Source organism: Sphaerodactylus townsendi, linkage group LG03 (genome assembly GCF_021028975.2).
Source record: "Sphaerodactylus townsendi isolate TG3544 linkage group LG03, MPM_Stown_v2.3, whole genome shotgun sequence".
Taxonomy (NCBI): Eukaryota; Metazoa; Chordata; class Lepidosauria; order Squamata; family Sphaerodactylidae; genus Sphaerodactylus; species Sphaerodactylus townsendi.
In genome coordinates, this window is record NC_059427.1 from 27,895,192 (window position 1) to 27,918,575 (window position 23,384).

At 45.2% G+C, this 23,384-nt stretch overlaps 1 protein-coding gene across 1 annotated transcript in view; it reads left to right on the forward strand.

Moving 5' to 3' along the window:
* PTPRG (protein tyrosine phosphatase receptor type G) overlaps positions 1 to 23,384 on the forward strand; it is a 703,641-nt gene that overhangs the window by 599,352 nt on the left and 80,905 nt on the right. The window contains exons 10-11 of the mRNA XM_048487318.1: positions 801 to 1,006; positions 17,655 to 17,741. Coding sequence (XP_048343275.1) covers positions 801 to 1,006; positions 17,655 to 17,741 — 293 coding nt within the window. The remainder of the gene's footprint in view (positions 1 to 800; positions 1,007 to 17,654; positions 17,742 to 23,384) is intronic.

A 23,384-nucleotide genomic window follows, 5' to 3' on the forward strand; every position in this document is an offset into this window, starting at 1 on the left:
GTAAAATCCTGCTCCATGTCCTGAAGACATTTGATTTACAATAAGGATGCAGTGCCTGAACGTGTTTTAGAGGGGAAGGGAATTGCTCTTTAGCCCTTAAGTTCACTAATTTAAACGTATTAAATTGTAGAATTGCCTATAGAGTTTTGCAAACTTCCGTAAGATGCTGAAGTCAACCTGCGATTCCTTCATCCTCCCCATCCATCTGTGTAGAAAACAATTAAAATATTCTGGTTTAAGGCAGGTATTACGCATTGTTTATTTTATAACTCAGGAAGACACAAGCGACCTACATCTGCAAAGCCATCTCGGACTTCGCAGTGAGAAGACCCTGCAGTTAATGTTGGTTATACAATATAATGTTGGAAGAAAGGAAAACAGCCCAGATGAGGAAAAAAAAACTGAGACACAGGCAATATGAATGCGCTGGGTGACTGTGACCACTTGACGCTGGAAGTAAAAGGAATATTTGATCATACCAGTTATTTTCTTCGTAAACAATGCAAGCTTTCCCTTGTTAGAACTTTTTGTAGTCGGCTTCATTCCATCTTCTGTGTAACGTTTGCCTGTGTTTTTAAAAATGTACTCTTCGCTCCAGCGGAAAGAAAGAATATCTTAACTTTGGGCTACTGCACGTGCACGCTCGGGGTGCTTCGAGAGTACAGCAGAAAATGTGTGAGACTAACAAAGCCAGGTTGGCAACGACATCATCCTGGGAGGTTATTCGTATCGGCTGCAGCTTCCTGTGGAGTGCAGGCTCAGTGGCAGTCCTGGGTTTGCCTGTAAAATGGCCCTTTTAAAATGAAGGATTTGCACCAGCTCAGCTTGTTTCTGTCCCTGCTGATTCTCTGTTTTCATTCCCTTACTATGCAGCAGGGAAGAATAATTCCAGTATGGCAACCAGTCCTGCTCCTGGCAAAATGGAATGGATCATTCCCCTCATCGTAGTCTCAGCTCTGACGTTTGTGTGCCTCATACTTCTTATTGCTGTGCTAGTTTACTGGAGGTGAGTTGGTTTTTTTTTAAGGAATCTGAACTGTGTCACTGCAAAGACTCTCACGATTGCCTCTGCTTTCATATTCAGGACGTTCACTGAATTATTGTGACAGACGCACTAGATGTGCCTTTGATAAGTGCTGCTTCAGTTACTGGTATTTGTGCGTTGAAAATAGGAGGGGCCATTGATCAGTACTGTTGGGCGTATTTTGTATGAATAAGGTTCCTGGCTAATACCATCGTCTCCGCTTAAAAGATCTCAGAGACCTTGACTTTCCCTGAGACTAGTCAGGGGTCTGCAAGCTGCAGCTCTCCAGATGTTCATGGACTAGAAGAAGAAGAAGAGTTTGGATTTATATTCCCCCTTTCTCTCCTGTAGGAGACTCAAAGGGGCTTACAATCTCCTTGCCCTTCCCCCCACAACAAACACCCTGTGAGGTGGGTGGGGCTGAGAGAGCTCCGAGAAGCTGTGACTAGCCCAAGGTCACCCAGCTGGCGTGTGTGTACAGGCTAATCTGAATTCCCCAGATAAGCCTCCACAGCTCAGGCGACAGAGCTGGGAATCAAACCTGGTTCCTCCAGATTAGATACACAAGCTCTTAACGCCACTGCTGCTCCAGTTGGCCATGGGGGTAGGGGCTGATGGGAATTGTAGTCCATGCACATCTGGAGAGCTGCAGGTTGCAGACCCCTGGACTAGATAAACCATTCATCTGATGTGATATGGGATGGTTTCATACGAAATTACTGTGAGCTCTGTAGTCAGGTCCTCATAGCTCTGGTCAAAGTGGGTCACCGAAATAGCCAGATATCCTTGGCTTCATTGATGTGCCTTTCAGGTGAGATTAATTGACCAGTGTCCTTTGACTTTTAATGCGGAATTCAGTATTCAGCAGTGATATAAATAACTTGTGTGATACATTGCAATTTAAAACCCACTTTCTTGCTTCGAAGTAGCTGCGTTTAGAACTGTGGTATAATTTCTGTGTTCTAAAATTTCCCAGCCCTAAGTTGGAGTATGGTGTACCGCTACTAACTACCAAAACCATTTAAGCATTGCCAAATGGCACAGACTAGTTCATACACATACCTGACCAAATTTTGCTACCCAGTGATGGAGGGAGAAATACATTCCTGTATTCTTCCATACTATAAATTTAAGGGGAACTGTGATGGGGTGAGATTGTGTGAATCGACCTACATTCACCCTGGAGCACATGAACTGATCCTATATATATAAATTAAGATGTAAATTGGGAGTATAATCTGTAACATTTACAGAGGTGTGCAACATAACAAATGCAGAAATAACAAGCAAATCATACAGGAGTTTTAAATGTAAAAGGCAAGAATGTAGTAGAATAAAGGATAACTAATGGTTGCTACTTATATATGCTAATCACATATGCTACCTTTTCCCGTTGTTTATGGGAAACTGACTGATACCCGTTCTTTGAATTGGCACTTGCTGATGGCTGTTGCTGGAAAGCCGGCATGAGGCTGCTTTCTAGATTTGCCAAACAGTGAGAAGCATCACTAAGGCCCCTTCCGCACATGCAAAATAGTGCGTTTTCAAACCACTGTCACAACTGTTTGCAAGTGGATTTTGCTATTCCGCACAGCTTCAAAGAGCACTGAAAGCAGTTTGAAAGTGCATTATTCTGCATGTGTGGAATGACCCTAAGAAAATGGCAAATTGTTGTAAAAGATTCGTACGTGTTCAGTAGTCCAACCCTTGCACATTTCCCCACTCAGACACAAGTTGGCCATGGGGACATGCACATACATACAGGGGATGGGTGGAAGACACGTGCCAGAGGCTCGTTCCGCACATGCAGAATAATGCACTTTCAAACTGCTTTCAGTGCTCTTTGAAGCTGTGCGGAATGGCAAAATCCACTTGCAAACAGTTGTGAAAGTGGTTTGAAAACGCATTATTTTGCGTGTGCGGAAGGGGCCAGAGAGAAGGGGGGAAAGTCCGTTGAAGAACCCATATTCGCTACAGTTTTTGGTGTCAATCAACAAACTTTTATAGGCAGCGGTATGTTTCTCACTGCACTTTACATGGGATGCCTTCAGTCTCTGCTCCTTCAGAAAAAAAAAATGAACAGTTTACCACGATCAGTTTTTTCTCCCCCAAACACAGAAGATCCAATTTAAATGTTAGGAGATTAGGATTGAACCGGGACACGAGAAGCAAATCCGTAACGCGCGGTATAATAGGCAACATATGGAATCATTTTGCCAATGAGACCATCAAAGCAAATCACATGAAAATGAGTTTGAGACAGGCTTCTTTGATTTCGAGGAAAGAAACGTGATATCAAAATGTATAGCGCAAAAACCATTCTTACTGGTGTGTTTTTTTCAGCAGTTAGGAAAATCTATTCCTCTGGGGGACAGGCTTGTTAGTCCGAGTGCTCTTTTCCTGATCAGCTTTTCTTGCTTGCTTTGTGTAAGAAAGGCAATAGGAAGATCAAAAGAAAACAAAACCCCAGAAAATAAAGAGACATGGATCACCCTTTGGCAAGGCATTGTGAAGGGGAACAAAATGACTTGATTTTTTCCCCCACTTCACATTATTGAGAATGTGAGAGACTGGATAATTTGAGAACAGAGGTGACATAAATGGAACACCGGAGCCTTCTGGTTGTCCGCACGGCATCAAGGCCTTGGCCACATGCATATCCAAATGATATTTCAGACATTTAAGAACATAAGAACCTAAGAACTAGCCTGCTGGATCAGACCAGAGTCCATCTAGTCCAGCACTCTGCTACTCGCAGTGGCCCACCAGGTGCCTTTGGGAGCTCACGTGCAGGATGTGAAAGCAATGGCCTTCTGCTGCTGCTGCTGCTCCTGAGCACCTGGTCTGCTAAGGCATTTGCACCTGGTCTGCTAAGGCATTTGCAATCTGAGATCAAGGAGGATCAAGATGGGTAGCCATAGATCGACTTCTCCTCCATAAATCTGTCCAAGCCCTTTTTTTCCCCATTTAATTGCCTTTGACTATTGAGTTCCTATTTAGAGATGAAAGTCTGTGGTGAGGGCCGCCTACCTCAGAATCAGAATTATTTATTACAAAGACCAGCACAAACAAATACAGTGCCAGAAATGTTTACATTGAAAAACTGTTTAAAATACCTGATGAAATATCTGCTCCCTGGTCACAGTAAGCAGAATGAATCAAACTACCGAGTGCTTAACCTATGCTGCAAGATAGATAAATGGGTAGGTAGGTATAGTTAGAGGAAGGTTACCAATTAAATGCACAAGGGCTCTCTACAAAAATATGCAGTTAGTGAAATAATAAGTTTAAAAGTAGTAAAACACGGAACCTTGTTCTTCTGTTTTGTTAGATGTGTCAAGGTGCAAAACCTTGAAAGATGGTTTAAAGAAAAAGGTGAAATTTACTTTGTTGTACTAGAGCATGACCCTTGAACTGTATTTGTGCCTGTATTTGAATTGTATTTGTACTAGAACCAGGGGGCATTTATTGAAAATGCTGGGGGGAAGAATTAGGACTAATAAAAGGAAACTTCTTCACACAACGTGTGATTGGTGTTTGGAATATGCTGCCACAGGAGGTGGTGATGGCCACTAACGTGGATAGCTTTAAAAAGGGCTTGGACAGATTTATGGAGGAGAAGTTGATCTATGGCTACCAATCTTGATCCTCCTTGATCTCAGATTGCAAATGCCGTAGCAGACCAGGTGCTCAGGAGCAGCAGCAGCCGCAGAAGGCCATTGCTTTCACATCCTGCACGTGAGCTCCCAATGGCACCTGGTGGGCCACTGCGAGTAGCAAAGTGCCGGACTAGATGGACTCTGGTCTGATCCAGCAAGGCTAGTTCTTATGTTCTTATACCTGGCTCAGACTCTTTCATTATTTGCTGGGGATGCCGAGTGTTCATTGTCTTGTCTTCAATGGAACTATGTAGCCGCAGACCAGTCATGGAGGTCTGACCAGAAGGCTTCCAGAAGCTTTCAAGCGGGCTAGTTTCCAGCTCAAACAGTCATGTGAGAGGAGGTGGGGCGAGTGCTCCTTCTCAGTTCTCTCTTCACCGTCATGGAGAGAGGGCCTGCTTCGCACTTCAGTTTACCTCAGGGTTTTTTTTTCTTTCATCAATAATGATGTTATTCAAAAAGCGTTTCAAAGATGACACTAAGATGGATCAGAATGATGAGCATGAAGAGATGCCTCTTCTGTCTTGATTAGACCTTATGTCTGTGATACATGCCCCTCTTGCAAACTCTTCACTTCAAAGACCAGATATAAATGGGCTTTGAGGCTTAAGGCTCTCATTTCAGTGAATACTCCTTTCAGTAAGTCTTCAAAGCCTCAGCTTCTTCAGTCCCTGTCTTGAAGCTATTAGAGGGCTCAAATAGCCAGGGAACTCCGGTTTATCAGTTCTCACCAGCATGGCTCAATTGGCCATGCTGGCACCTAGGTCAGGGTAGGAACCTCGGCTCTCAGATGTTCAGGAATTGTAGTTCCCCATCAGCTACCAGCGTAATTGAACATGCTGGCAGAAGCCGCGAGATAGTTCAGGCTGTGACCCCTGACCTAGGTTGTCCTCTGACGCAGCTTTAGTGGATGCACAGGCTGCTGGAGCCCTGCTAAAAAGGTGAAAATACCTCTCAGGCCACACTGCTAACTTTGTCCCCTTCTGCACATGCGGAATAATAACTCTCAATCCATTTTCAGTGTACTTTGCAGCTGGATTTTACTGTGCGAAGTAGCAAAATCCCCTTACATACAATTGTGAAAGTGGATTGAAAGTGCATTGTTCTGCAGGTGCGGAAGGGGCCCCTCTGACTACAGGACTCGTTGCCAACACATCCATACACGGATACCCCGGTTTATACATCGTCGTCCTTGCCTTGAAGCCAACACACTTATCTGACTCCTTGGTTTGTCAGTCTGATGTCTCTTTGTATTGTCAATCTCTGTCTCCTCGATGCTGAGACCTCCTGATTATGGTGACCGGCCATATCATGCGATGTTTCCCTTGCGGCCATTCATATGGCTGGAAAGACCCAACACCACTGGGAATTTCCTCAGCTGATAGGTTTCTGCCACTCACAAGTGGTCCCTGAACCTTCAGTTTTTAATTCCCATTCTCAAAGAATGGGAATTCCCTCATGTAGACCTATTTGCCGCCAAGGTCAATTGAAAGTACCTCTCTTCTGTTGTGAGGTAGGAATGAGCAAGAGTTCATTGTGAGATGCTTTTCAGTTACATAGGTCGGGTCACTTTTATTATGCTTTCCCGCCCTTCCATCTTCTTCACACAATCATAGCAAAGGAGGTCTCCAGTCAGCCAACTTTGACCCTCATAGCCTCTTATTCGTCAAAGAGATTATGATTTCCCATACTCCTCAGGATATCTTGGAAATTTCAGCATCCTTTCAGTAGAGGACAACCTTCTTGTGATAGAGAACATTCTCTACCATGCAGTGGCAAAGCCACCAGGGGGCGGGGGGTGCGCGACGCACCAGACGCACCACTTCTAGTCATGTGGGGGCAGAAAAATCCCGCCCCCCTGTGCCCCCCCCGCAGCATCCCCGCCCCCCGCGGCGCCCCCTCCCTCCCGTGGCGCACCACCCCACTTACTTTTAGGAATGGAGCAGGCCGGAAGCCTGCCTGCGTTTCCTGGGCCTGATTGGAACTACATTTCCCAGGGGCTCCTGGGAAATGTAGTTCCCACCAGGCCCAGGCAACGCAGGCTGGCTTCCGGCCTTCTTCTCCAGCCTGCTCCTTTCCTAAAAGTAAGTGGGATGGGGTGCTGCGGGGGGGCGGGGCAGGGGGCCCAAAAAAGCCAGAGTGTGCACCAGGTGCACTCTGGTCTAGCTACGCCTCTGCTACCATGACATTCATTCTCTGCACCTGATGGCATGGCTCATTCACATTTAGGCAAAGTTGCACAAAAATTCTCAGCACAGAAGCCCTATGCCTCCAAGTGGACAAACCTTATCCGTTGATCACAATCCCAAAGTCTTAGACTTGAAACCTGTCCTTTATTTTACTTTTTGGCATTTGTTGAAGGGTATAGGTTTGGTCCCTTCTTTTATCAAGGTTCACTTTGCTGCTATTTGTGCATTCCACATACCTGTTGACCTTTGTTCTGTATTTTCAATTGACCCCAGGTGCCACCCAGTAGATCACATGGGGGACGCAAAATAGTGCCCCCCAAATGATTAAGCTGGGAGCTTGCACATGTCCCTCTGGCCGGGTCATGGCAATTTGGCAAACTGTGGGCCTGCCTGGGTTGCAGCAATTTGGCAAGTTGTGGGCCTGCCACCACCCCTGGAGTGAGGCAGGTGCGGCCTCCGCTCCGATGGAGTGGGGGGATGGCAGCAGCCCACAGCTTGCCAAGTCGCTGGAACCCAGTGCTGGCTGCTGCCGCTCCCCCACCTGCATCGGAGTAGAGGCCGCTCCTGCCTCACTCCAGGGGGGGTGGACCCATGGCTTGCCAAGTTGCCAGTACCAGGTTCCAGCGACTTGGCAAGCCACAGGCCCACAGCCCAGGCACCCCTGAAGCAAGGCAGGCACGGCCTCTGCTCCGATGCAGGTGGGGGGCCATAGCAGCCCGCAGCTTGCCAAGTGGCTGGGACCTAGCACCAGCTGCTGCTGCCTCCCCATCTCCATTGGGAGACAGTGGGAGGCCGGTGCCTGTCCCACTCCCTCTCTGGGGTGCTGGAGCCCAACAGCTTCTGCCAAGTCACACCGCTGACTCTTGGCTCTGCCAGCCCATGGAGTGCCCCTTGTAGTGAGTCGTGGGCGACTGGCTCCTCTGCTCCAATGGAGGTGGGTCCTGGCAACTTGGGTAAGTGGGGGGAGTGCCAGAGCAGGTGTTGCCCCGGGCGCCATTTTCCCTCAATATACCTCTGGTCCCAAGACATCACCCTACCAGTTTTTTTCCCAAATCCTCAGTCATTTCATTTACAAGCCCACACCCACCTCCGTGGTAGGTGAGCTTGCTACTCTCCCATGTGTTAGTACATTGAAGACACAATTGCGAAGGCAAAGTTGCATTTACCTCTCCCACAGGTTGTTACAAATCTGACCATCAAAGAGTAGGTGGGAAATCAAGTTGGGTGTTTCCCCTCGACAGGAGCAGAGTCATTTAGAGTAAGGAACATGGAAGTACCTTCCAGAGAGGACAGATGATGGAAAAGAGTTCAGTCTAGCCAACATGAAGGCGTGTCTGTGAGAAGGAGAGTCAAGAACAGACAAATAAGATAGAGTAGTATTATGGTTAAACTGTATACCTAGATATTGGGGAGAGCAAATTTTTGGTTCTTGGGGGAATAAAGTTACTATTTCATGATCTTGTATTTTTTGTGTTATTGCTTGCAAGTTGTTAGCTTGGTCAGACTGTACCAAAAGGTCAAGGTTGATACCAATGGATTAAATCATATGTAGAATTTTCCTGTGCCAATTAGATTAATAAGTATCTTCTTATGTTGAAGACAGCAAGCTCAGAGATTGAGAGTTAAAAACACATTCAGTCAGTATTTGATGGTGATTATTCAGGCTTATTTTCACAAGAGATTGCTTGGTTTCCTCGCTGATAGTAGAATAGCAAGCACCTCTGGGCATTTTCATTATTTGTCAAAGAAAATGAGGCTGTGGATGTTCAATTTTAAAATGATATATTAATTTTAATAAGTCATATTGTTAGATAGTGCCACAACTTGAAATGTTGGAAGTGTTGCTAATAGAGTTCTGCATAACCCGGACATTTTGTGATTGGCTCTACTACTTGCAGCAGGCCATTTTATGGTTGGCTCCACCTCTTCTGGTGGGCCGTTATGTCGTTAGCTCCTCCTCTAGTGGTGGGCCATTTTGTAGTTGGCTCCTCCTCCACTGGTGGGCCATTTTGTAGTTGGCTCCTCCTCCAGTGGTGGGCCATTTTGTGGTAGCTCTCACCACCCTGTACGAGACTCCCAAAAGTGACCATAAGCTTAAGAAGGTTGGGGATCCCTGTTCTAAATAGATAAAAACATAAAATTACACTTCTTCCCATAAGTGTAGGCATATAACTGTGTGTAGCGGCTGCATAGTCTACATAGTGGGATACAGTGCCCTGCTCATGGTTTGGATAAACATTGCTACTGAGCATTTCATTGTGCTTACAGCATTCTGGAAAGAGAGACCTGGGAAATGGTGCCGTGTCATCAAAGTGAAAAGAATTGTGCAAGATCAACATGTGGCGTTTTGACGTTTTGAAGAAAGGCATTTAGTGTAACGTGTGACCTTTTCATTGCCTCCCTTTGGATTAGCTTCCTTCATTTTATACAGAGCCCTGGTGTAGATGGCAGCTTAACAGGGTGAAATAAGCAGATAATATAAAGAAGCAATTAACATTTCAGGGGTTCAGAAACAGCAGCGTTTAAGATGGGAGTTGAATTATAGCCACTTCTGACTTCTGGCTAAGAGGAAGAAATTAATTCACAAGTGCAGCTTCGGAGGGTTTGGCTGCTCAGCGCTCATTGGTCAACACAAATCGCCCATGAATTACTTCAGCCCTCCACCCCTGGGACCCAGAAGACAAAGCAGTGTGACTGCCTTGCAAAATTGAACTGTCTTCTGGCTAATATGCTGACATTCAAGCAGGATTGTTTATTTGAGGCACTACCGCTGATAACTCAGGCAGAGCAAAGCAAGCTTGCAGCGTTGGTTAGAGATGATTAGGTCTTTGAGAAAGATTTAATTGCTCCCTCGTACGCAAGTCCCATAGCTGCCATTTACCCAGCCTTTGAAAGGAAAGCAATGGGGGCAGTTGGCCAGCCTCACCTGTGGAGAGAATCACGCAGGCACTGATAGTACTGTTTGAACAGACCATTTTCCTCCAGAGACACTAGAAAGTGCAAGTGTAACCCCGCCAATTCTCATCTTGCCTCTCACTCCATTCATGTGGGAGAAATCTGCTCTTTTTACCCTGTTGTTTCAGTTGCAGATTTAGTCAGCAGATAGACCATTAACCTATTGCTTACTCCTTTCTGCCACATCTCTAGGCACTCAGCCTTGCTGGAGAGCAAAGTGGTGGCAGATGTCACCTGCAGCCCATAGCAGAAAGGCACACCTATTTAGTAGCTCCATTTAAGCTGCTGATAGGCATTGCAGCCCACCTTCCCGCCTCAATTTTCTTCTAAACGTACTAGTCCAGAACCAATAAACAATAATGTGGGGGGGGGTCCTTTTACAGAAGGTGTGCTGTAATTTTCAGGTGAATTCATTGGTTTACACTTGGTCTTCCAGTTTATAAAACAGAATCTTAACATGCTACTTCATTACATTCATATGTCACGTAGCTTGCAAAACTGTTATAGGTTTAACTGTTCTTTCTCCAGCTGAGAAAATAGTTATATTGGTGCAGGTTACAATGAGAAGGAAGAAGAAGAAGAGTTTGGATTTATATCCCCCCTTTCTCTCCTGCAGGAGACTCAAAGGGGCTTACAATCTCCTTGCCCTTCCCCCCTCACAACAAACACTCTGTGAGGTGGGTGGGGCTGAGAGAGCTCAGAAGAATTCCCCAGATAAGCCTCCACAGCTCAGGCGGCAGAGCTGGGAATCAAACCCGGTTCCTCCAGATTAGATATATGAGCTCTTAACCTCCTACGCCACTGCTGCTCCTGACCTACGCCACTGCTGCTCCTGATCAAGAAGGAGTGTCTTGAATAAATATTCAGTCCCCAGTCCTCTCAGAGCCCCTTTCCGCATGGGCCATTTATCCCAGCAGGTAGCTGGGATACACGATGACCCCAGGCCGTTTGCATGACCCAGGGCGGGTTGCCACTGTGGCTTCGCATGGAGCTGCGGCTGCTCCCTGCCTCCCTGCCTCCCTGCACCCCGGTGATCCCCAATCCATGAACAGGCTGGTGTCACAGTGGCAACCAGCCAGCCCCCGCGCCTGCATAGCCACGCAGGTGGGGGGGAAGGGGCCAACGCAGCTGCCATCAACCTGCCTCCCCGCCGGGGCCATTTACTTAGCCCCGGAGCCAAGGTCGGATATTTGAAATTCTCAAATATCCCGCCTTGGGGGGTTTAAAGCAGGATTGGCCCAGTTTAGGGGCGGGAACCGTGGGAAATTCCTACCCCAACCGGGTTTAATCCCGCCCCACCCCAGGATAATTAGCTCGTGCGGAAAGGGCCAGAGTCTTAAAACCAGCCTGCTAATGTAGGCAACTCTATGGAGTATGAGCTCCTCTGCCTCTTCCCTATTGGTGTAATCTGTTTATTTGCATGTACACCAACATAATGGCTTGGATCCAGTGAAACATATTCATCTCCCCACACAAGCTGCGGACCAAAACGCTCCTCGAAATACTGTTCCTGTGGTTCAGGAACCCCCCAAGCCCCTAATGTGACGGGGGAGCTGAAAGTCTGCAGCAAGAGGGGAAAACTGGTGAAAAGCATTCATGAAAATTCTCTGCAGGATCAAATGTAGGACGGCAAAGAAGCCATGACAGTGAAAATGAGGTTGCACTTACCTGTAACTGTTGCTTTTTGAGTGGTCCTCTGTACAAGCACACATCCCTCTCTCCTGCCCTGCTTTGAACTCTCTGGAACCTTAGTTTCTTGGTGACTTGGGTGGTTGGATAGATGGATTGATGGAGAGAAATCGGGGTATAGCATCCCTCCTCCTGATCATGTGATTGTTTTGGTGGAAAGACATGAGGGTTAGGAGGGGCACTCGTAGTCTGCTAGAAAGCTCTGGAAATCTTTTCTGCGGCTGACCTGCGCACACACAGGGCCTTTCCCCATTTACCTTAAGCCCCGCGCTACTCGAGGAGAGTAGCGCGGGGTCCCTCGGCACTCCCCACTGAGAGGGGCGGCAACAGCGCAGCCACCCGAAGCTGCTGCTGTCGCGCCCCTCAGCACGCAGCATCCCAGGCGCTCTTCTTAACGGCGCCTTTTGATGGCCCCGCGCAGAGCACGGGGTCGTGGGGATGGCCGGCGCGCGCCTGGGGTGCTGCGTGCTGAGAGCAGCGCGCGGCATAGAGGGGAACAACGAGAGTGGGGAAAGGCCCAGTGTCTCAATGTGTTCTTGTACAAAAGACCACTTGATGACCAACAGTTACAGGGAAGCACAACAATGTTTTATCCCATTCAAAGTCTGGTGACTATTCGTAGGAGATTCATCTTCCCCGTGTTTCCACACTCTGATATTTGAGATGATGTAAACAATCCATATGCTTCCAGTTGAGGCTGATACACACAGCATAATTAGTTGGTTTTTCCTTTCAACTATCCGTGTTTTGCCTTCTTGGACCATATGAAAAAACATGTGAACTTCCCAGATCCAGAGCGTCATGGGTCTCAGTTTTGTCAGATCTGGCCTACCATGCTATCTGGCACGCACTTGTTGCGCGCAACTCAAAAGGTCTTCTGGTTTCACAGTCATTCAGAGAGGTTAGTCGTATGCTTTTCTCCCTCTTTCTCAGCCTGAGTGGCCTGTCGAGCAAAATGCAGCTGTGCACAGCGGCGCCCTCATCACAAGCTATCTCCTTCTGCAAGGTCCTGGCAACCTTCTGCTCAGTAACTCTCGACTTGTTCTGAATTCACGAGAGTTTTGAGTTGCTATAGTAACAAGCCCCCCCGCCCCCCTGCTGAATTGGTCCTGCTCTGCCTGTTCCAGGTTTTGAGCAAAGTATTTCATCCTCACTTTAGTGCCTCTCCCTCCGCCACACCCCACCATCGTTAAACCTTCTAAACATACTTAACAATACTATGGGGGTTAGGTTAATATGTGTGCGTGTGATTTGCTTAGACGTTTATGGCCCCCCCATCATGACTCTGTTATTAGATTTGTTTAAGAAGCTACCTTTTCCAATATTCTTTTTATTGTACCGATACTTTTGAAATCTGTATTTTTCAAAGATAATGCTAGCGCGCTTTTTGTTGAATGGGGATGCCGGTAATTGTCACACATTCAAAAATTATACAGTAAGGAAAAATACAATAAAGCAATCACTTCAGGATTACATTAAACAACTTTTAATGCCTGTAACGACACTCTTACACCCTTGCCTGGTTCTAATGTCTCATTACCGGTTGAAAGTTAAATCAGAACAGTCTTCTATCTTTCATCCTAACCTTCCTCCAGAGAACTTGCAAGCACAGGAATCTCCCTTCTCTTTTTTCCTTTCCCTCCTATTTATCCTATAATGTTGGGTAGGCTGTGAAATAATTATAGGCCCAAGTTATCAGCTGAGTTCCATGGCAGAGTGGGAGTTTGAATCCAGGTCTCCCTAGCCCTAGTTTGACACAATGGCTGTTATATCACACTTGTTAATAGTAATATACACGAACAGCAATATCAAAGTATCGTCGAAGGCTTTCATGGCCGGATTCAACTGGTTCTGGTGGGTTTTCCGGGCTGTGTGGCCGTGGTCTGGTCGATCTTGTTCCTGACATTTCGCCTGCATCTGTGGCTGGCATCTTCAGAGAAGCTGGAAACAAACACAGTGTGTAACAGACTTCCCTCTGTGATACACCACCAGACCACGGCCACACAGCCCAGAAAACCCACCAGAACCAGCAATGTCAAATTTCCTTTTACCATAGCAAGAAAAAAAAACTTACTGAAGTCAATTGCCCTCTACTAGATCCAGAGTTTCACTTTTGTGGGCATATGCACATGGCTGGCCCTTGGTATTTTACCAGCTGTGAAATCATGAACCTCTCTTCTTAGAAGTTATAGAATCATATTGGAAGGGGCCATATAGGCCACATCGTCCAACCTCCTGCTTGTTGCAGGATCAGCCTAAAGCATCCCCAACAAGTGTTAGTCTAGCTCAGTGTTTCCCAACATTTTCGACCTCACAGTAGCCTTGACTTCATTCTTCATATCTCACGGTACCCCTGCCATCTCCCCCCATCTTCCCCTCCCAGTGCCCCTGCCTGCCCCCCCCCACCTTCCCCTCCCAGTGCCCCTGCCTGCCACCCCCCACCTTCCCCTCCCAGTGCCCCTGCCTGCCACCCCCACCTTCCCCTCCCAGTGCCCCTGCCTGCCACCTGTACCCCCTACCTCCTTCTCCTCCCAGGGTGAAGGGAAGCACTGTGGGGCGGGAAGTGGCTGCTGACCTTGCGGCACGTCCTGCCCCCTGGGCCAGCTCCATGTCCTTGCTGGCACCAGCGGAAGACACCGCAAAAGTGAGGGGGACTGGTAGCATTGCCGCGGTACCCCTGGGACATGCTCACGGCACCCCAGGGTACCACAGAACCCTGCTGCTTGAAGATTGCCAGTGAGGGGGAGCTCACCACCTCCCTAGGCAGCCGATTCCACTGCTGAACTACACTTACTGTTAAAAAAAAAGGTCATCTAAGTGACAGCCGTTTAAATGCTTGAGGAGAGCAATCCCTCAACCTTCCCTCGTAGGTCTCCAGGACCCTGATCATTCTCTTCTGCTCCTGCTCCATTTTGTCCCCAACCTTTTTTGAAGTGAGGCCTCCAGGACTTCACACAGTAATCCAGGTGCAGCCTGACCAGTGTGGTGCAGCATACAGCGGAATGATGACATCTTGTAATTTGTTTGCTATACCTCTGTTGATATACCCCAAGACCAAATTAGCTTTTTTTGCATCTGCATCACATTGACTGCTCATAATTAGCTTACAGTGCACCCATAGCCCAAGATCTTATTCGTATACACTACTGCCTTATTCAGTATTTGGGCTTGTCATTTTTGTTACCCAGATGTAGAATGCTGCACTTACCCTGAATCACATCTTGTTCACGTCCACCCAATTTTCCAGTGTGTTCAGACCCTATTGAATTCTACCTCTGACTTCTGAGATGTTCACCACCTCTTCCAATATGGTGTCACAGTCCTCCATTTGTACTTCCCAAAACATAATGTGAAAAGCTTCACTGAAATCCAGGTAAAAACATTGATGTCATTCCCAGGATCCAGTAAGCCAGTTGCTTGATCAAGAAGGAAGGAAACAAGATCGGTCTGGCAGGACTTCTTGGGGGAAATTCCAAGCTTGCTTCCACAGATCAGCAAGTTGTTGTTCAGATGCTCACAGATTTGAAATCTACTGCAATATCTTCTATGGGTTAGAGGTCAGACTGACTGGCTTGTAATTTCCTGGGTCATCCTTTCCCCCTTTTTTGAAGACCTGGATAACATTTGCCCTCATCTATTCTTGTAACACTTCTCTTGTCCTCCAAGAGGCCCTCCAAGAAGATGATAAACGAGGGCTCTGCAAACTCCCAGAACACAAACTGCTCCTGCCAGCACCACCAGTACAGCTAGTGGTTGACTATTATCTTCTGTCCTTTAGCATTCCTCTTCCTCTGATGGGAAGGATCAAAGAATATACCACCTGAATACCACCTGTGTACCCATTCCCTTCAACTTCCTCATGAGAACTTCATAGTCAACCTTGATTTGTGTGATGGTGTTCATGGCCATGTTGTTCATTCCCATGTGGACCATCACACATGGGTTTAGCAGTTTTGGCATTCAGTCTGCAATATCTTTAAGCTTTGCCCCGGCAAACAACACCCTGCCTGCCACCGCCCACCTTACCCTCCCAGTGCCCCTGCCTGCCACCCCCACCTTCCCCTCCCAGTGCCCCTGCCGCCCCCCCCACCTTCCCCTCCCAGTGCCCCTGCCGGGCACCCCCCCCACCTTCCCCTCCCAGTGCCCCTGTCTGCCACCGCCCACCTTCCCCTCCCAGTGCTCCTGCCGGCCACCCCCCCACCTTCCCCTCCCAGTGCCCCTGCCAGCCACCCCCCCCACCTTCCCCTCCCAGTGCCCCTCTCTGGTGCTCAGGCTGGAGCACATGACATGCCTTACCCATCACCAGAGAGTCACTGATGACCAGCACTTACCTTTTCTTTCCCATGCCATTTCTTTGTATCCACAGGCCCTCCTCACTCCATCTTCCATGATCTTGTTATTCTTCCTCTGCCAGTGTTCCAGTGTTTTTTTCTCTGCCTCCCCAACCTTTCTGTATTGCAAGGTAAAGGACATGTTCCAATAAATGTATCTCCCGAGTGCTATCATTTGCTTCTTTCAGCAAGAGAGGAACCTGACATGTAGAGACATAAAACATTAAACATTTAACTGATCAAACATGACAAGGATTCATGTACCATTTATGTATTATATAAACATTTAAAGGTTTTTCCAAAACAGGGAAAACTGGCAAAGGGTTAACCGCGTTCCAGGATCTTCTGTGCCTAGCTGTTTATTGTCTTCGTGCAGGCCTGGCAGTGCAGCCTATTAGCACGTTAATTTTTCTTAACAAAAATAAGTAGCAGTGCTGATAATATGTAAGGTGTATGCAGTCCAGACAGATTATCGCTAACGTTTAAATTATGATTGTAATGATTTAAAGTGTTAAGAATGTGTTCCTTTAAATGAGAGGTAAGTCACAGAAGAAAGGGCAGGGATGAAAGAGAGGAATAAGAGAACAAGGTGCTTGCTTAATACTGGAGAAAGACAGCGTAGGGTTTTGCAGAGAGAGGGAGGAGGCTGTCAATTTAGAAAAAGGGGGCTGAAAGAAGGAAGGTAACAGACAGCAGTATAATGTTAACAGCTTAGACCAGGGGTAGGGAACCTTTAACACTCAAAGAGCCATTTGGAACCGTTTTCCATGGGAAAAGAAAATACTTGGAGCCACAAATAATTTTTGACATTTAAAATAAAGATAACACTGTATATATTGGGGTTTTTTTTACCTTTTACTCCGCTCATTCTGAGAAGCGCATGGATGCGTCCGCCCTGCTGCCTGCAGGGCAGGCAAGGATGGGGCCAGCAGCTCGGCTCATGGAGCCGCAGTGCAAGGGCAGAAGAGCCGCATGCGGCTCTCGAGCCGCAGGTTCCCTACCCCTGGCTTAGACAGTGAAGAAAACAGATTTCTGATTAGAATCCTTCCTAGTGTTACATGAAATCATAAACAGTGCGACAAAATAAGTAGCACACACATAGAAGATATTGGGAGACCAAAAGGGGCGACAGATCCGAATATGGTCACAGAGTGATAAGAGGAAGATAAAGAGAAGTTGATAAATACCTGAGTTGAAGAAGAGAAGAGTTAAATGAGTGAAAGAGGCCAGTACCTCAAAAATTAGACACAGTAAGTATCTGAAGTGAGAAGGAAAAGGAAGCTGAAATTGAGGGAGTTATGGGAAGTGAAAGTTTGGGTCACCTCAGCCACGGGTTATTGCTACCCTTTATTTCCAGTAGAAATTAGATACATCACATCTTATAAACATTAAGCAGGAAAAAAAATAAAGTTTTAATTTGTTCAACTGGGGCTCCTACTCCAGTGACATATGAGGGTATCTTTCTCAGGTGCACATAGGCCTTTGAAACTGTACTAGAGCTCAGACACAATACTTTGGTGGGAAAGGGGTGTGTGGTTGGAAATAAATTCCTGGTGGCAGCGATATATACCTTGGAAAGAAAGGAAGACATAAACAGTATTTTGTGCATATATTTATTCACAAAACAAGAAGAGAGTGGTTGTCACAGTAACATTTTGGTGGTGTGAACACTTTCATTATTAAATGAAATTTTCATCCCTACTGATACGTGCTTTCAGTCTTAGGGGATGCATACTACTGCATTAGTTTTCGGGAGATGACAAGAGGTTTATAAGTTTTATATACTTCTTTGTTTCTTTTTATTTAGAGGGTGTAACAAACTAAAGTCCCAGGGCTTGCCCCGATATTTCCGTGAAGTGCCTTCTTCTCACGACAGAGGAAAGAAGGGGAACAGGTGAGGGGCAAAGGTCAAATGGATGGACAATTTTTACTAACCTTCCATTGTTTGTGTCTCTGAAATAGATGTGCTTGTAGTGTAGTACCACCTAGTTCTAAAATGTCAGATGGGAAAATAAAATTTTTGAAGCTATAATCTTATCAAAACTGTTCTAATAATCCTATAGGATATAGAGCAGTTTGCCCACATCAGATCTGTACTCCCCCCACCCCCCACAAAAGAGCAAGCTAATGCCCCGCAGAACTGTTCCAGATGACTCAAGCATGCTTAGCTGAAAGCAAAGCCAAAATAAAATCCTCTAAGGGCCACACAGCCCGGAAAACCCACCACAACCAGTTGAATCCAGCCATGAAAGCCTTCGACAATACCTCTAAGGGCACTTCCGCACATGCAGAATAATGCACTTTCAATCCACTTTCACAATTGTTTGCAAGTGGATTTTGCTATTTCGCACAGTAAAATCCAGATGCAGAGAGCATTGAAAGTACCGTAAATTGAAAGTGTATTATTCTGCATGTGCGAAAGTGCCTTAACATAGGGATACATGAGTATGCAATGGATAGATGTAACTTATGGCTTTTGGGGAGAAAAGCCATTAAGAGGCTGAATTTGAGTGGGCAAAAGGCATAAACCAGTTGGTTTTCCCACTTCTTATTGTAGTTTCCCAGGTAGATGAATCAAATAACTATCTGTCACATATAGTTTGGCATTCAGTTTGAACTGTAAAAGAGAGACTGTAGAAGATAACACGCTGTATGGACATGACCCAGAGGAAGTTAGATGTCCCTGAATACTACTGAACTAGAGCTGACAATTTTTACCTCAAAGTACATAATTTAAAACAAGGCCTTGGATACCAGAGCAGCAGGAGTTATTCCAGCATTCTTCCCATAACATATGATCCTTCTCTAAATTTAAATAGGTACAATAAAAATTCTTTGTGCCGACCATACTGTTTAAAAAGGAATAGCTCTGATTTACTAACATTCATTTTAGTTTTTTCTTTCATATTACTATTGAAATTTGCATCTGCAAACCGCATCTAATTTGACTTTGGTGAAATTTAATTTAACTCTGCAACCTGTTTGTCAGAAAAAAACAATTGTATCTCAGTTATAATCAACCCAGATAAAAGGGTATTAAAATGTTTTTAAAAGGTGAATGGATAATGATTATTCAGTTTTCTTAAAGATATTAGATACAGTTTCCACTCTCCTAGCAAAACATTGTAATTTGCAAATTGAAATTAGCCTGCAGTAAGGTTGCCTCTTCATTTTTGTCATTATAGTGAGTATTTAATTAGCATTTATAGTATTCCAGTTCTGAATTTAAATATAAACTAGAAAAATGACTTGATTGTCTCTATTGTTTAAATGCAAAAGTATCTAAATTGAATACGCTGGCAATGTAATTTTTTAAAAAATCCTAAAGACATAATGCACTTTTCCTAAAACAGTAGGTACAACATTTTTTAAAAAACCTTTTCCTAATTTGCATACACATTAGCTCCTGTTTTAAAAAATGTATTAAATCTGTTCATTAAGCTTTAGCAAATGTGTTTTGAACTTTTGATAATGGAGTCTGAAAATTATGGAATAATTCTAACTACAGTAGTTAGCATCACTGAGCCATTTTGTGAATAGTGCTTGTATGCGATTTGAGTCGGGAGGGTAAATCCCATCTGCATTTTTATATGATAATGACTGCAAGCTCTTGTGATTAAGGAGCTGGCACTAGTCCCCTGGAGTCTTTTCAGAAACAGTTGGGTACTTTGGAGACCACTTAATCTGATCTCTTAAAAATGCCAATTTTAGTGTCCTGGAAAAGGGTAATCCAGATTTATCCTAATGCAATAGATGGAGTGCTTCATTTGTTTGGGTCAGTAGTGGTGACTGGAATGCTTCAGTATGACCATAAATGATGAAGAGTTGAGCTTATTGGAAATCCTATTTCTGCTAGTGCTTCAAAGACTCCGTGTTGGAGCTGATGAATAAAGATGTTTTGAGTTTCTTTTAGTCTTGTGTTACGCTTCTACCTCCAATCCAGTCCAGGCCCAACATAAATTGGATCCTAATCTTGGCCCCTTCCGCACACGCAAAATAATGCATTTTCAAACCACTTTCACAACTGTTTGCAAGTGGATTTTGCTATTCCGCGCAGCTTCAAAGAGCACTGAAAGCAGTTTGAAAGTGCATTATTCTGCATGTGCGGAATGAGCCCTAGTTAGATAATCAGACGAATTATGGTATTGTTCAAGTTATCATTTCGGAACATTTTGGAGGCATGTTCCAAAATGCCCTTTCAATAATAGCTGATTTTTTTAGAACTATGATCATCTGATAAATCTGGCAATATAAATGTGGCCAAGAAAAGGGCATAATAAGACTTGGCCAGCTTCAGTGACTAGATTGCTGACTTGGACATTGTACATTGCTCTCTTTTTTGCAGTTATACTTCAGAAACTCCCAAAACTCCCAGTCAGACTTTTGAAGTGAGAAACACCTGCAGCACTTACTGAATTTATGTTTCAGGAAGCAAGGTTTATCTTCTTCTGTGCCCAAAGTATCCTGTAAACCTTTTTTAGATCCCATATCCTGCCAGAGAGAAATAGGAAAGTCTTTGACTGCAACGTGGTGCTTGTATATCTATTGAAATCTGTTTTTAGGCTGTGATTTTCCTGCATCTTTTGAGGAATCCTTTATGTTCCACTATGTATTTGTTTGGCTATTTGCATGCCCCTTCTCCAAACTCCCGCTCGAAGACGCTAACAGTATAAAACAGCATATGTATTAAAATAATAAACCAACAATACAATTAAAAATTAATTGAAACTCATCCCCTAAAAGTAAAACCATCAACACTTATAAAATCTGACATTTTAAATTAGTTGGTTGCAGGACAGTTATCTGATTAGTAAAGTAGTGAATCAGAACCAATACTAAGTTGATGATCACAGTAATATTCAGTATGTTATATTGTCAGCATGCAGTTGCTTTTCAACTCTTCTGATCCATTTTGTATATTCTCCTCCACTTTTTTTTTTAGCCATTTTAGTTGCAAATATCAACATTAATGAGATGGCTGTTGGTCATATCACACACTTGAAAAATAAAGATTTTTTTTGTTATGTTGTTCCCTTTTAAAAATAATAATTTAATATTCATTAAGTGGCTTCATCGGAGAGTAGCATGCAAACTGACGAGCACCACATCGTCAGACTACCCATTCCAGAATTCAAATTAGGTATTTGAGCAGCAGATTGTCGACAAACTGGTTAGCAGCTTGGGTGATTACAGCACAATACGGCCTAATTTGGAGCCAGGGATCTATCCGTCCCTTGAACACTTTTCTAATTTCCCTGGATCATCAAGTGTCAGTATTACCCAACGAGGGTATCTGTTTGTCTCCCTGGGATATTTTGCATATCATCGGTGCAGTGAAACTGGGGGGCACTGTAGAGAGAAAGGGGGAGGGAACCTGTTTTCAAACAAGAAGGGCAATGTTAATTAAACACTGTGTATTCCTCGCCATGTCTCTCTGAAATAGAATTGACTCATTTGTTAGTCAACTGAAATTATCTTGTCGTGAACATCTTGCACTGCTGAGACAAGGCTGGCCTATGCATGGAAAGAGACTCTGCCATTTAACAAGCTTTCTTTTCCAAACTGCCGTGCTGCTTTTACCTGGCCTAAAAATGTTATTTGGGGGTGGAGGTGGGGAGTTTAAAGCTAAGTTCTCTGATCTTGACCATGTTTGGAGTCAGGTAGAAAAAAGGTGTCAATCAAATTCAGATTGGTGTAAAAGCATAGAACTACCATGGATACAGCTGAGTCAAATCCAGGAGAGATATAGTGTGTATGGCATGTTTATGCCTGTGTCACTGTTTATAACAGACCAGGTGATTGGGAGCAACAGCCGCAGAAGGCCATTGTTTTCACATCCTGCATGTGAGCTCCCCAAGGCACCTGGTGGGCCACTGCGAGTAGCAGAGAGCTGGACTAGATGGACTTTGGTCTGATCCAGCTGGCTTGTTCTTACGTTCTTATGTTCTTATTTGTTAGTAAGCTAATTCAACATTAGTTCCAGAGAATTCATTGTCATGGTTTCCAAGCTATCAGGCAGCCTAAATGCTAGACCTGTGTTGCTGAAGTAGCAGAGCTCAGATATGCATTTTCCAAGATACCACATTGAACATTTAAAAAGTGGGGGTGGGGGGGGTGGCATGTTGCTGCAATTGGCCCGCATAACTCGAGTTCATTCATGTACTTCAGTTGCTGACATGGTGCCCAGCCACGATGCCAGTGGAGAAAATATCTGTGGCAATCAGAAAATGGTGGGTGGCACATAGAATCAAACTGAAGCGGCAGAAAATGGCAGACGAAAGAACTGTTTTCCCCTGAAAGGCTTTGTTTTTCCACTCTAGGCCAGTGGTGGCGAACCTTTGGCACTCCAGATGTTATGGACTACAATTCCCATCAGCCCCTACCAGCATGGCCAATTGGCCATGCTGGCAGGGGCTGATGGGAATTGTAGTCCATAACATCTGGAGTGCCAAAGGTTTGCCACCACAGCTCTAGGCAGACAAAAAAAAAGCCAAAATGTTACTGTGCAAAAAGAGCCTGTCTCAACCAGCAGACTCCAGATTATAATCATGTACATAGAGCCTCCAAATTCTGTCGTGAGCCTTGGAGTTCTAATTTCGCACACTTCTTAAAGACTTTGGGTTGGATGCAAATTCTTCTTGTGCAACAAGAAAGATATTGTTGTTCACCTGAGAAGTGATGGAAAATGCTGTCGAGTCAGAGCCTACCTATGGCAACCCCATAGTAGAGCTAGGAAAATATTCAGGTTCTCCATATGCATGGACTACAGTTCCCCATCATCCCCTGTCAAAGCACGATGCTGGCAGGGGGCATTTCGGAACTGTAGTCCATAACATCTGGAGGGGCCGCAAGTTTGACACCTATAGATAGAGATGGTGGCGAACCTTATATCTCCAGATGTTAGTGACTGGCTCTCTACATCATTCCGCCAGCATGGCCAATTGGCCATGCTGGAAGGGGCTGATGGGAATTGTAGTCCATAACATCTGGAGTGCCAAAGGTTCGCCACCACGGCCATAGCGTCTTCATGGCAAGAGACAGACAGAGGTGATTGGTTTGCCAACTCTGGACTTCCTTGGTGGTCTCCCATCCCATTACTAACCAGGGCTAACCCTGCTTACCTTCATAGAGTTGACATGATTAGGCCTGCCTGGGCCATCCAGGTCAGGGAAGGGAAGAAGACTCCACAATTCCTGTGCATTTTTCCTCCAAGCTGCAGATTCCTGTTCTTTAAGCCCCCACAGTTTCTCAAGAGCTGCTTCTTGGTTGGTGCAGGGTGCTACAGCACAGAAAAGATACCAATTCAAGTTGCTGTTAGGCCAAATCTTAACAGTTTAAATTGAAAAGAAGCTGGGTTTCAAGCCACACGCTGGTTCCTTATCAAGCGTAGGTCATCAAAGCAAACTCACTAAGTGGAATTCTTTCATATTTAGATTGCTGGGACTTTTCAATGGAACAAACAAATAGCTACTGAATAGACAGATGTTACTTGGTTAAAGTTGAGTTTACATTACTTAGAAAAGCAATGATTCTCAGC